This window comes from Kwoniella europaea, chromosome 1, assembly GCF_036810445.1.
Source record: "Kwoniella europaea PYCC6329 chromosome 1, complete sequence".
NCBI classification, from domain to species: Eukaryota; Fungi; Basidiomycota; class Tremellomycetes; order Tremellales; family Cryptococcaceae; genus Kwoniella; species Kwoniella europaea.
The window spans coordinates 245,877-259,284 of NC_089487.1; the positions used below are offsets into that span (position 1 = coordinate 245,877).

General features: G+C 44.3%; 4 protein-coding genes across 4 annotated transcripts; 2 read left to right on the forward strand and 2 right to left on the reverse strand.

Moving 5' to 3' along the window:
• Positions 1 to 172: 172 nt before the first annotated feature.
• Positions 173 to 1,094, reverse strand: V865_000097 (uncharacterized protein; the record flags this gene model as incomplete). The annotated part of the gene is made up of 2 exons (XM_066223929.1): positions 173 to 310; positions 366 to 1,094. The coding sequence occupies 2 exons, from the start codon at positions 1,092 to 1,094 to the stop codon at positions 173 to 175; spliced, it is 867 nt and encodes a 288-aa protein (XP_066080026.1).
• Positions 1,095 to 1,470: 376 nt separating this feature from the next.
• Positions 1,471 to 3,437, reverse strand: V865_000098 (uncharacterized protein; the record flags this gene model as incomplete). Its single annotated transcript, XM_066223930.1, has 4 exons — positions 1,471 to 1,662; positions 1,731 to 2,448; positions 2,526 to 2,620; positions 2,826 to 3,437. The coding sequence occupies 4 exons, from the start codon at positions 3,435 to 3,437 to the stop codon at positions 1,471 to 1,473; spliced, it is 1,617 nt and encodes a 538-aa protein (XP_066080027.1).
• Positions 3,438 to 4,331: 894 nt separating this feature from the next.
• On the forward strand, positions 4,332 to 11,221 carry V865_000099 (uncharacterized protein; the record flags this gene model as incomplete). Its single annotated transcript, XM_066223931.1, has 21 exons — positions 4,332 to 4,447; positions 4,511 to 4,608; positions 4,688 to 4,764; positions 4,860 to 4,921; positions 4,985 to 5,393; positions 5,455 to 5,740; positions 5,803 to 6,050; positions 6,107 to 8,505; positions 8,591 to 8,652; positions 8,720 to 8,791; positions 8,856 to 8,947; positions 9,016 to 9,140; positions 9,237 to 9,388; positions 9,465 to 9,551; positions 9,651 to 9,769; positions 9,838 to 9,925; positions 10,005 to 10,127; positions 10,206 to 10,562; positions 10,666 to 10,867; positions 10,984 to 11,107; positions 11,171 to 11,221. 21 exons carry the CDS (start codon positions 4,332 to 4,334, stop codon positions 11,219 to 11,221), a joined length of 5,349 nt encoding a protein of 1,782 aa, XP_066080028.1.
• A 395-nt stretch (positions 11,222 to 11,616) lies between these two features.
• Positions 11,617 to 12,556, forward strand: V865_000100 (uncharacterized protein; the record flags this gene model as incomplete). Its single annotated transcript, XM_066223932.1, has 3 exons — positions 11,617 to 11,761; positions 12,127 to 12,237; positions 12,375 to 12,556. 3 exons carry the CDS (start codon positions 11,617 to 11,619, stop codon positions 12,554 to 12,556), a joined length of 438 nt encoding a protein of 145 aa, XP_066080029.1.
• Positions 12,557 to 13,408: the final 852 nt, after the last annotated feature.

The window sequence follows — 13,408 nt, forward strand, 5'->3', positions numbered from 1 at the left end:
GAGGTCGGATGCTTCTCTGGGATAGATAAGCTTGTAATTCGGTTTATTGACGATAATGGGCTTTGTTTTCTTCTTTCTGCTCGAAAGAATCCTCTCGAGATCGTAGATGAATAAACGCTGATCCAGACCGGCATCTATGTCTGGATTCCCTTCCCTAACATACAGCCATCTATTAGCGAGTCTTCCAAAAGTTGGATAGTGGTGGGGTAACGTACCAAGTCCATGTTGTGGGAGATGAAATTACTATGTAATTGGGCCAGACGCATTGTACTACATGACGAGAGAGGATACCACCAGGAATGGTGATTACCTATGGTTGGATAAGGAGTTCAGATGATTGGAGCTAGGGGTAATAATACACTCACGGCTAGTTGCGTTCCATCAAACAAGCTAAATATATTCATATTCGGAGGAGCCATTACTATGAATGTGGTTAATGGACCGAAGGTTGTGTACCTAGGGGACCCATCGAGGTTTTTCGATTGTCCGCTCCACTGCAGATGTATTTCGCAACAAGGGATATTATTTCCGCTCAGCGAGAACACTTTGATCATCGATCGATCTTCCCCTCGATACACTTCTTCGGCTATCACCAAGTCTCCCTCCAGGTCGACTGATGTTATCAACGGTTCAAAGTCCCACATATGTTCTTTTTTGACCCATGTTTTCCTATCTCCATCCACTTTTTCAGTGTACTCCACAATCTGTACCCACTTTGACACACCTTGATCTAAAACGGGTAAAGCTTTGGCACGACTGGTTATGATCCGCTGCCCATAGGCAGCATGTATCCACTCGTCCGATCCTATAGACAGGGTGCCATGTCTTGGTGTAAACAATGCGAAGTTAGTCTCTTGCTGTTTGAGATTTGTTAATTCGTCATGTGATGGCGTGGAGGAGTAAGATGTTGCACCTCCGTTTACGCGATCAAGCTGAGCGCAACCATGTAGATAACGATGAAGGCGCAGCTGTACCCGGCTTGATTTGGTGATGATTTGGTTGAATCGTTGACAGACTTGAGCGCAACTGATGATTGATGAGGGGTCGAGGAAAAGGAACGTTGTGTCTATCAGCTCGTCCGCGATTCGATTCATTTTGCGCTACTTTTATGCCGGCTGGGTACTGTGGTAGTGTAACGCCAAGAGCGTATCATAAAACGGATTATGAAAGACATGTATGTGTGAAGAGGTTCGACAGCGCCTGAGCGACTTTTGAGTTGTAAGAATGAGCTGTACAGACTCCCGTGGGATGCAACTGGGACATACACACACATGACGAAGTATGTATGCATCATTCAGATCTGATATGGTTCACGTATCACTCGAAGAGTACATACCCGGTGATTGTAGGTGATCCGTTCGACTGGGATGATCACACTATTTCACAGCATCCAACGTTACTGCAATCAATTTCCAGATCCGTAAACTGTTGGCAGGATATGAATATATACTATAACCCCAGCTATGTAATCTAACCCAATACAATGATATCCTGCTTGAGGAGAGATCTGATCTCATCCTGAATGAAGACTTTCGTTCCATCAAATAGCATCGTTCGTCGATCATCTCCTGTGGGCTGGTAGGTACCAGCGCGAGTGATGGCGCCGAGAGAATGAGAGGTATTGTCGGAACGGGTAATGGTGATGTTATTCAATAGCAGGTCCTGGGAGGGAGAGGCAATGACAGTCTCAGCAATTCTAGAGGATAAGATGTTAGGTGTAAGAAACTCACTTCTTCCATATAACCACCATTTTCACCATTCTTCCCGTCCTGTTGATTCCCTTGCTCTAGCTCTTCAAACTCGAATCTCCTATTTAGGGCCCCTTGACCCATGGACGCTGAATGAATGGTGCTCGTACGAGATAAAGCTACGACACGTTCGTTGAGATCATGACAAGTGATTTTGACTTCCCCACGAGGAACCTTCCTAGTCCAACGGAGAATTTTCTTGCTGCTCACACTCGGATAAGCAGGGCCTCGTCCGAGAAGATTAGTGGTCTGCTCCATGTGCATGTAAGAGAAAGGGTACCATTCCTCCAAGCTTATGTCTCTAACTGATCCTCCTTTGTTTTGGTCTTGTTTCATTGGCATTGACTGAATGAGGTCGTGAGCATCAATGAGAATCCACAGCCTGTGACTGGTGTTAGATCCCCCCTCACGAGTTCTAACATTTATTGACTTGGTGAATTGAATAATCCCGTTCAACCTGTAATGGCCTTCTAGATCTACACCTAACAAGTCGTTGCACACGGGGTTCATTTCGTAGATTCTATCGGAAATGTGAGAAGGGAGATCAGATATTTGCGAGGGATAAAACAGTTTATAAGTCGGTCTATCAATGATGATAGGTTCCTCCTTGCTTGTTTCCAAAATATGATCTCGGGTGAGGTCGTATATAAATATGGAAGATGCAAACGGTGCACCGATATTATCAATCTGACTTGTCCACCTAGTGCAACGAAGGTCAGTGATGCCGGAACCGAAAGAGATTTCGACACAGTACGCGCTCTGATACCTGATACTTACCCAGGACGTGGAATCTTCAGGAATAAGACGACGTGATCCGGCCATAGACAATTCAGAGAGTGCTGACGATCGGCATTGTCAGGTATAGCGATTGTCTATAGTAGTTCACCGTCAATATTGACGTCCCGTTGATTGATCTATGCGTTGGCATCATCAAATAGTATGGACGGTCAAGCTTACGGCTTTGTGCTGACCATCTAACAAGCTATACAGGTGCAGCCGACGATACCAATTCACAATTACTGTCTCTCCGGGACCAAGACTGATTTTATACCGTGAGCTAGATAGCCCATGACGCACTACATGACCCGGATGAAATTGAATCACACCAATCCAATCATACTTGGTGTTCTCCCGGAAAGAAAGAATATGGAGAACATCTTGTTCGGTCTCTTCTTTGACGATAATTAGGTCTCTTGCCAGGTCAATCCAAATTCGCTCAGGATCTGGTTCGAAATCACATAAATGTTCTTTCCTTGTCCAAGCATTCCTACCCGAACTATCCTTTGTCTCGGTATATTCCACTACAAACCTCCATCGTCCATCTTGCTCTCGAGCGGGTCGAGGTTCCTCTAGCTTTGATATCACATGTCCATCGTGAGCTGCGCAGATGAGTTCACCAGGACCTATCTTGAGGGTATACTTTCTGAGCTTGAAGGTTGAGAGATTCTTTTCGACTTGAAGGAGGTTGCGGAGCTGCTCGTGAGATGACAGAAGACTATTGTGTACCGGAGTAGGCGAGTGCGGTGATGTGGAATGTTGATAGAGGTATCGATAGAGGATCAACTGTATTTTGCTAGAACCAGTGATGACCTGATTGAATCGTCGGCAGGTCTCGGAGCATCTGAGGAGTGAGATCGGATCAAGAGATTGGAAGATGGTCTCCCATAAATCGTTGGTCATGCGATCCATTTCGATTGGTGCTGAAGCCAGTCATAAGTGATTGACGCGGATGAAAAGAGAAGATGCAAAAGAGGAATCCAACATTTCGACATGATCCTCAGTTAGCGTGTTTGACACCCTATCGCACTGTCCTTCTTGACACAGCAAACAGCGAACACCCTCGCTCAACCAGTCAACTCACCTCCACTCGTCACCTGCTCGGACGAGATCTCGAGGTGGATACTCATGCAGTGAGTGATTCACAGTCGACACTCGGGTCCACTGTCCACTCGTCTGGCCGTGATTGATAGTGGAGGTGAAGTGATGCAAGAGTCGAGTCATGTCATTATTCGAATATATAAGTTAACATAAACACCAGCAAAACAATCAGTTGATCGGAGTTGACCGTGTTTGATTCCTCGATTTCTTTGATTCTCTCTGATTTCTTCACACGTCACTGGAAAAGACGAAATGACTCCGAGCCATGAAAAGCTTGAAGATGATAACATCCATCCCATCTTCGCTCTAACACCCCTCCGATCCCTTTCGAAATTTGCACAACAAACACATAAACACCTCAGTGTATATAGACTCTCCTATCACAGATACCTCACGATCGCTGGATGTGTGACTTGTACTGAACGAGATAACGATAAACGATAGATACGGCACGATCATATAACACAACTTTTCACGACTCCAATTCATCTTATTTAGCTTCCTACATTGGTATTCACCTTGAAAGGGTTCAAAGGGATCCCCTTGGTCAAGACGTGACCCTTTCTCCAAGGTAAACAACATACAGTCGTATCTGATCACACAGCGTGATCGGCCGAAGACCAAGGTGATCTTCCTCCCCCACTCTACATCTCACATCTCCCTGTCTACCATCACACGACAACATATAAAATTGATGGCCCCACAATGAGGACGTTCCTTGGTTTCGAGACTTTGTCTACCAAACTCGTGGATCTAGCCAGTAAAGCTACCTGTGAAAATGTGTGGGATGGAGTGGATTTCACACCTTGCTTCACGGACAGGTGAGTTGCATTTTTGTTTATTGACAACTTTGATGACATATATCATGAACATTCAACATATAGGTATATATCCAATGTTCCCTTCATCCTCATCGCTCTCTCCGCCATCTATATTTTATGCATCACTGTTCTGCCCTTATCTCTCCTCCCGCCTTACTCCAGTCACAGCAGAAACCCTCATCTCGCCTTCAGCAACCTCCGATCTCGCTAAGCTCGAATCCAATGTCATACTTGACTCAGTCGCCTCAAATCTTCTGACCTCGAGCAAAGCTTCGGCTGGGAAAGGGAAATTGTCAGATGGAGAAGCTGAACATGTGGTGAATGGTTGGAAAAGTGCTAGTCAGAAGAAGGAATCAAAATGGTTGAGGTTTTGGATTGGTCGAGACTTTGTCTACCAAACTCGTGGATCTAGCCAGTAAAGCTACCTGTGAAAATGTGTGGGATGGAGTGGATTTCACCTTGCTTCACGGACAGGTGAGTTGCATTTTTGTTTATTGACAACTTTGATGACATATATCATGAACATTCAACATATAGGTATATATCCAATGTTCCCTTCATCCTCATCGCTCTCTCCGCCATCTATATTTTATGCATCACTGTTCTGCCCCGTTATCTCTCCTCCCCGCCTTACACTCCAGTCACAGCAGAAACCCTCATCTCGCCTTCAGCAACCTCCGATCTCGCTAAGCTCGAATCCAATGTCATACTTGACTCAGTCGCCTCAAATCTTCTGACCTCGAGCAAAGCTTCGGCTGGGAAAGGGAAATTGTCAGATGGAGAAGCTGAACATGTGGTGAATGGTTGGAAAAGTGCTAGTCAGAAGAAGGAATCAAAATGGAGAAGATTGAGGTTTTGGATTGGTCTGATAGGTGCTTTGGCATGGTTCGAGCTGGAGATCGCTAGGGGAGTTATAGAAGGGAGCTGGAAGGAAACCGTCTTTCCGGTGAGCGCGATTCTCACTCAGCTATCTGATGACAACTGATAATCTCGAATAACTATCTTAGGCATGGCTGGCTTTGATGGCTCTCCTCCCCTCATCTCCATTGACAGCTGTCCTTACCTTCCATATCCTCCCTTCACTAATCCTCTTTCGCTCAAATATCATCCAAACTCACACTTCGTCCCTCAAGATCGCTAGTGGTATTGTAGAAGTGGTGTACTGGGTAGCGTTGATCAGTATACCGTATTCAGAAGAGTTGGATCGATTATTGATTGGTGGTGTATCTCAAGGAGGAGGGACTTCCGGTAGCTATGGAGAAAAATTACCAAAGCATTGTGAAGAGCCTACTTGTAAGTGGTTGCCGTTATTATGCAGCTCAAAAGCAATATTTGACATATATGGCCCATTTCAGCAACGTTTTCTAGGGCAACTTACTCCTTCCTCCTCCCCTTGCTGTTCAAACATTACTTCAAGCCAATCACCCTCAAAGATATCCCAGCTATAAGAGAAGATGATTCCGCTTCATCCTCGCTTGGTGCTTTCAGAGCGTATAGAGCTGGAAGGGACAAGGCTCACTTGGCGAGAACTGGAGAAAAAAGGATACGGAATTTGGGTACGGATTTGTTTTGGTTCTTCTTCCCTGAATTGGCAATGCAGTCTGTGAGTTGGGTCCCGTTTTCTATGCTCCGGTCTTTGCTGACGATAGTCTGGTGTAGATCTGGGCTATCGTGTTTGTCATTTTCCAATACCTTCCGCCCACCGGTCTTCGACTCTTACTTCAGTACGTGAAAGAACGCGATACATCGTCTCAACCTGGACACGTCGCAGTGCTTTACGTAGCTATGATGGCTGGTGGACAGATCCTCAGCGTCATCTTAATGGGTCAATCATTGTTCATTGGTCGACGTCTATGTATTCGACTAAGAGCAATCATCATATCTGATGTTTTCGCCAAAGCACTTCGAAGGCGAGATCTATCAGGGAACGTCAAAAAGAACAAGATCGATAAGAATGGTAAAGTCATTGATGATCCCGAAGCATCAGCAACTGAAGGTAAAATAGCGAATTTGGTATCAGTCGACGCATTTACGATATCAGAGATATGCGCCTACATATACTACCTCGTGTCTTGTCCTTTTGCGGTTATACTCAACTCATACCTCCTGTACAAAACTTTAGGAGCAGCTTCGTTCGCTGGTACGGCGGTTCTCATTGCTCTCATGCCTCTTCAAGGTTTGATCGGACGACTTTATACGATATATCAAAAACGATTCATGGCTGCTACGGATGCTAGATTGGAAAGTGTCACGGAAGTCATTGCCCATATCAAGCTTATCAAATTCAATGCATGGGAAGATAAGTTTTTCGAACGCATGGGTATAACTAGAAAGAAGGAACTGGCGGTCTTGGCACTTCGATTCGCTACCACCACTTTATTCCAGGTTTTCGTTTGGGGTACACCGGTCTTGGTAACTGGTGTAGCTTTTGCTGTACATAGTATGGTTCTCAAGCAACCTCTCACGGCTGATAGAGCTTTCGCTTCTTTGATCTTGTTCAATATGCTTAAGGACCCCTTGGCATTATTTCAAGATACCTTGACTCGACTCCTTCAAGCCTATACCTCCTGTGGACGAATTCAAGCATATCTCGACGAACCTGATACACTCAAATACAGACAGCTCTCTACCCCTGGTCCAGGAGAACCGTCTATAGGATTCAAAAATGCCATTCTTGGATATGCGACTCACGAGGATTTGCATCAACTTGCTGATGATGATGCCGAGCCATTCGTCCTTGGTGAATTAGATTTATCATTCCCTGTAGGAGGGCTGAGTCTTATTGCCGGACCGGTCGGATCAGGTAAAACTACCTTGATCCTTGGTTTATTAGGTGAAGCGATGTTATTACAAGGAAAGGTATTCATGCCTGACGACCATGCCAATCGAGATATCTGTCCCATCGACCCTTCGACCGGTCTGGCAGATACGATTGCCTACTGTTCTCAGACACCGTGGTTGATTGGTGCTTCCATCAAGGAAAACATCGTCTTTGGTTCAGAGTGGAACTCGAAGAGATATAACGCTGTAGTAGATGCCTGTGCTTTGCGAAGGGATTTCGAGATATTCGAGTTAGGTGATGAGACTGAAGTAGGAGAAAAGGGAACGACATGTTCAGGTGGACAAAAAGCCCGAATCGCCCTCGCCAGAGCTTTCTATTCACCTGCGAAGACTATTATACTGGATGATGTCCTCTCTGCAGTAGATGCTCAAACTGCCCGACATCTCTACGATCATGTTCTCCAAGGCAAGCTCATTGAAGGTCGGACCGTAATTATGGTGACTCATCAAGTGAATTTGGTCGCTCCTGCATCGAAATTCATCGTCATACTGGATAACGGTGGAATAGTAGCATCTGGGACACCCAACGAACTTGCTTCAGAAGGTTTACTAGATTTACATGGAAGTGGAAGTAACAGTGGACCATCTACACCAACAGCTATTGGCAGTTCTTCAACATTCACTTCGTCCGATCAACCTCCATCCGACAACAAAGCGGAAGATCTCATCGAACCTGTATTGGACGATCAACCTACCGAGATATCAGAAGGGAAAAAACAACTCGAAGTGGATAAAGCCGTTGAACAAACTTCGGAAGAGGTGAAATTGGATAAACAGCTAGTCGCCGCTGAGAGCTCAGGTCAGGGGATGGTCGGGATAGGGACGTATTGGTTATACTTCAAGTCGATGGGATCGGGCCTATTTTGGTTTATAGTCATCTTTGCGTTCCTGGGTAATCAGGTATTACAAATCGCTAATAATACTTGGATCAAAGAATGGGCTAATGCAAATGATCATCCAACAACTTCATCTTTATCGACAATGTTGGAAGTCAGGCGGATGGTGATAGAAGAAGTACATAGTCAAATGGCCAAACCACGCTCCACGTTATTCTACCTCACGGTCTATTGGGGTATCTCAGCATGTTATGTCCTGGCTGTAGCTGGACGAGTTGGAATTACGTTCTTTGGTGCTTTAACCGCAAGTCAGAGTTTGTACTCGAAATTGGTGAGAAGAATCTTGGGTGCGAAGATGAGATTCTTCGATTCAACACCTTCGTAAGCTACCATCATCGGGTTGATATACAGTGATTGGTATATGGACAAAGCTGATTGTGATGTGATGGTGCTTTGTGCGTCGTAGTGGTCGGATCATGAATAGGTTGAGTAAAGATATGTCTTCGATAGATCAGGAAGCTGGTGAAAGTGAGTTATCTGCGCCAAAATCCTGGTCGATCGAGGGTACAGCTGATATCTGAACATCGGTATCTAGTTTTGATGTACTTCGCCAACTCGTGTTTGTCGGCTGCTGCTATTCTGGTCGTTGTGACTGTGTCAACTCCTGGTAAGTCACCTTGCGAGAAGGAACCTTGAATCGTGCTAATTTGTTAATGACTCGACAACAATAGCATTCCTCGTCGCCCTGGTTCTGATCGTACTGGCTTATTGGTTACTCGGCTCTTTGTACGTGACCACCAATAGAGAGATTAAACGGATTGATGTGAGTATTGTAGAACGTCATAAGAGTCTCAGAATGGTCCTGAGCTGATTCACGGTGAAATACCATAGAGCGTTACTAGATCACCTATTTTCATCTCATTCTCAGAAGTTTTGGTGGGGATGTCGACGATCAGATCATATGGCGACAGTGCGCGATTCATGCGGAAATTGTTCCATGAGATCGATCAGAATACGTGAGTTGGCTATATTTCTCTATCGCTTTGGCGAGTCTAAATACCTGTGCTATTGTTTGGAGATCACGCTGATCTCGAATATGATGAACGATATAGACGATGTTTCTGGTACTTATGGCAGATCAACCGACTTCTCAACAATTTCTCAAACTTTATCGGAGCATTCGTCACTATCTTCGCGGCTGTATTTGCTTTGAGAAACCCTCAAATGGACGCTGGTGCTGTTGGATTGTCCATCACGTACGCTTGTAAGTTGACCCAGCATGATGTGATGTGTGGTCATTGATGATGCTGATGAACGTCATGTCATTGTCATTTCGCTAGTGTCGTTCACTGAATACGTTCTTTGGGTTGTAAGGCTTTATGCGGCTAGTGAGATGAGTATGAATAGTGTCGAGAGGGTTGGAGAATGTAAGCTTTGATTTGACTCTTTCTGATAATGTTCACCGATCATCACCGTATATCATGTACATAGAAAGATGACAGAGCTGATCTGAGAGTGTTAAATAGATCTCGAACTTGAAGTGGAAGAAGAAGAACATGCCAAAGGAATCGAACCGCCTGCTCATTGGCCATCTAGAGAAGGAAGTGTGATTGTAGAAGATCTTACTTGCAGATATGCCCCACAGGTACGCTCCAACTCCGAGTTTTACGACGGACAAAGTGAGCAGACGCTGATGGAAGTGATGTATCACAGCTTGACCCCGTACTTCAAGGTGTATCTTTCACCATTGGACCGAGAGAAAAGATTGGTGTTTGTGGTAGAACAGGGTCAGGAAAGAGTAGTAAGTACAGTTTCACAAACTGTACACACACACCCGCTCAATCACGCATGAGCTGATCATACGCTTTTGTTACTCATAGCTCTTGCCTTGTCGTTCTTCCGATTTTTACATCAAGATGGAGGCAAAATCATTATAGATGGATTGGATATCTCTAAACTTAGTTTGAACGCATTGAGATCTAGATTGACTATACTACCACAGGGTGAGTCAAGGTCTCTTCATTGCAATCACAAGCGTAGAAAATAAGCTAACAATACTTTTTATCGATTGACGAATATAGAAGCTCAGCTGTTCTCTGGTACTGTCCGAGACAATTTGGATCCCTTCGACCAGCATTCCGACGAAGCTATATGGGAAGCTTTATCGCAATGTGGTTTAATCAACTCAAAATCAAGGAATCCATCGAGGGTACAATCGAAATCGGATTTAACGGCCTTGACACCTACCAAGACGCCTAGTAAGAGGACTTTGAGAGGGCAAGCGAGTGTGAGGAGTCTGATGAAGAAAGTGGATAAGAAGTTGGAAACTCTACAAACCACCTCGGGAGGAGTAGGGGAGGAAGAAGTAGGAGAGGAAGAAGAGAGAGTTATGATTAGGAGTTTGGAGGAGAAAGTAGCTGTGGGAGGTAAAAATTTCAGTGAGTGACTCAGTCCAGTCTCCATGATCCATATGTCATATGCGAACCTCTGTTGTAAGTTGCCATCTGAGATCGTAATTGATGATTCGGATTATGTTTTCAGGTCAAGGTCAAAGACAGCTTTTGGCACTAGCAAGAGGACTACTCAAACTTCGATCTTCATCTTTCCTGATTATGGACGAATCAACCGCGAACCTCGATCATGCTACCGATGCGACTATACAGAATGTATTAAGATCGGAGATGAAAGATGTACAGATGATTGTTATCGCTCATAGGCTGATGACTGTTTGTGGGTTGGATAAGTGAGTATTACTCTTCCTATTTCCCTCTTACTCATTGTTTCCAATCCCGTATCATTACGTGGGAATGGGCGACGACATGAGTGTATGATGCTGATTGAGATGGTTCGACCTCTTAGGATATTGGTACTGGACCACGGAAAAGTGATTGAATTCGGGACACCCTACGAGCTTATGCAAAGAGAGAATGGATCATTTAGGGATTTGTGCAAACAATCAGGAGAAGAGACGCAATTATTGGAAGTAAGTTACTCAGATCGTTTCTTGATGATTTGAATATACGCTGATGTTATAATTTCTACTCAGTTGGCAAAACAGGTTCATGAGGCTAAACTGAATGGGGATAGATCACCATAGAGGGATATGAGATGTAGCAGATAGGGAATACGGATGAAAGGAGACGTTGATTGGTAGGTCCATGGAAGGATCTTAGATATATATATATGTAGTTCTGTACCGTATACTTCGCCAGCAGGATCATAACATGCATAGAAGATGGAATTAGACCCACCTACAGTAGTCAAATCTGAATCGCACATGTATGGACTGTGAGGAAGGTGCCACATCCATTTTCAGAGTGTTAGTTCCGAAATCACCGCCACCACTAATCGCACTCGCTCGCTCGCTGCTTAGTGACTGTAAGGTTATGATGAATTAGATGATTTCTGAGTGGTTCACAATAGCAATAACAGACAACAACGTAGATCATACATATCATCATCATATAGACCACCAGCAGCACAACACCAACGATGCCAGTAAAACAGACTCAAGCTGCTTACCCGGTCATCGACTCGGACCCGCATTTCTGGAGGGTGGTGAGGTACATGAGACCTACGGATTATGCCACTTGGGCGGGAGCGACGGCAGCTGGACCAGGATTGTTCTGGTTATATGGTTAGTGATGCTCTAGCATAGCAGGATTGGAAGATGAGAAGACTGGGAACATGAGCAATAGGAGCGTGAGAGGGGGGATGTGAATTATGAGTCATGGGTTATGGGTATCAGGGGGATCACAGGATTGAGATTGACATGGAAGGAGTAGAAATAGAAGAATTAGAGGGATACTTGCGAAATAGGAATGGAAGAATGAGAGGAACGAAGAACGAGAGAGGTTCAGGATTTGAAGGGGTATCGATGGACATCATATTGGAGAATCAAGAAAAACGGAAAGGGGATGCTTGGCCGGTCGAATTTTATACCCCGTGATTGGCAAGATGGATGAAGTGAAAGTGCTAATATTGTTATGTACAAATGTATAGAACGAGTAGACCCCACACAAGCTACCAAAGCGTCCTTACGATCGGCATTACGTCTCACTGGATTCTTAGGGTTCGCAGCTGGTTTCATGTTAGCTTATCAAAATTCGAGTTGTGAGTATTTCAAATTGTTATCATATCCTTATCATCCCATCAAATTCAACAATCACATTTCCATTCCTTTTTCTTCATCTCTTTGCGAAGACATTCCAAGTTCTATCGCTGATACATCCCTTTTCCCACTTCACCAGTCCGATTTTGGGGATGGAAAGAAAACTCAATAGAAGTTACGAAAGATCAAGCTGAATTATCTCAACGTGCGAAGAATGGTCAACCGTTATATGGTGAAACGGAATTATCACCTTACCTCCAAGGTGTAGCTGCTAGGAATTCGACTTTCAGTCAATTGAAATTACACGCTTTCCCTTGGTGAGTTTTCCTGTGCGGTTTGATATCTGTAACAATAGAAACAGCATTGTTGGATGGGGGTGGAAACGGAAGGTCGATCTGAGAGTTTAGTAGATGGTAGATGGGTGTTTTCATGTGGAGGAAATGGGTCAATAGGTCTAAAGCAGGAGTTGAAGATATCAAGCTGAGATCGCCAGGAGCGTAAGAGATTTGGTGGGATTGATTGGAATGGAATCAAAAGGATATCTATCGATACACTTATTTGGATCATCGCAAATATCGTGAGACACTTGGCTAACATATATGATCTGTTTACTCTCACAGGTTCAACGTAGCCAACCATAATGTCCATGGTGTCGATACTTCCAAATACGGCGCAGACAAACAACCTTCATAGATGTTGTCTTATCATCGCCTTCATGCTATGCTCCCTGCCCAGCTTATCCCATATCTCTTATTTACGTCACTCCAACGAGTAATGGAGAAAACAACAATCCAAACACAGATTCAAGTAAACTTCTGAAATAATTTACTTTATACCTTAACCTTGACTGAGATCAATTAGATGAATCAGTATGAGTATGCATTGTCCAAAAAATTATCATTTACAAGAATTGCCAATCCTGTCTTGTCTTGGTGCTTCAATATCGCATGGTAGTGAGAGTGGGAGAGAATGATCAGTCCAGAGCTGGCTGAACTGTCAAGATCCCATGCTTGTACTTTTTATACATTGAACTTCAGCATAATCATTAGTGCCCTTCGCTCGATGACAGGTGGGCTCACGTATCATTATACATCATTTGCATGGAATATGGTACTTGACATCACTCTATGTCATATGAACAACTAAAATTACAAATGGTAAAAAAGGTATGAT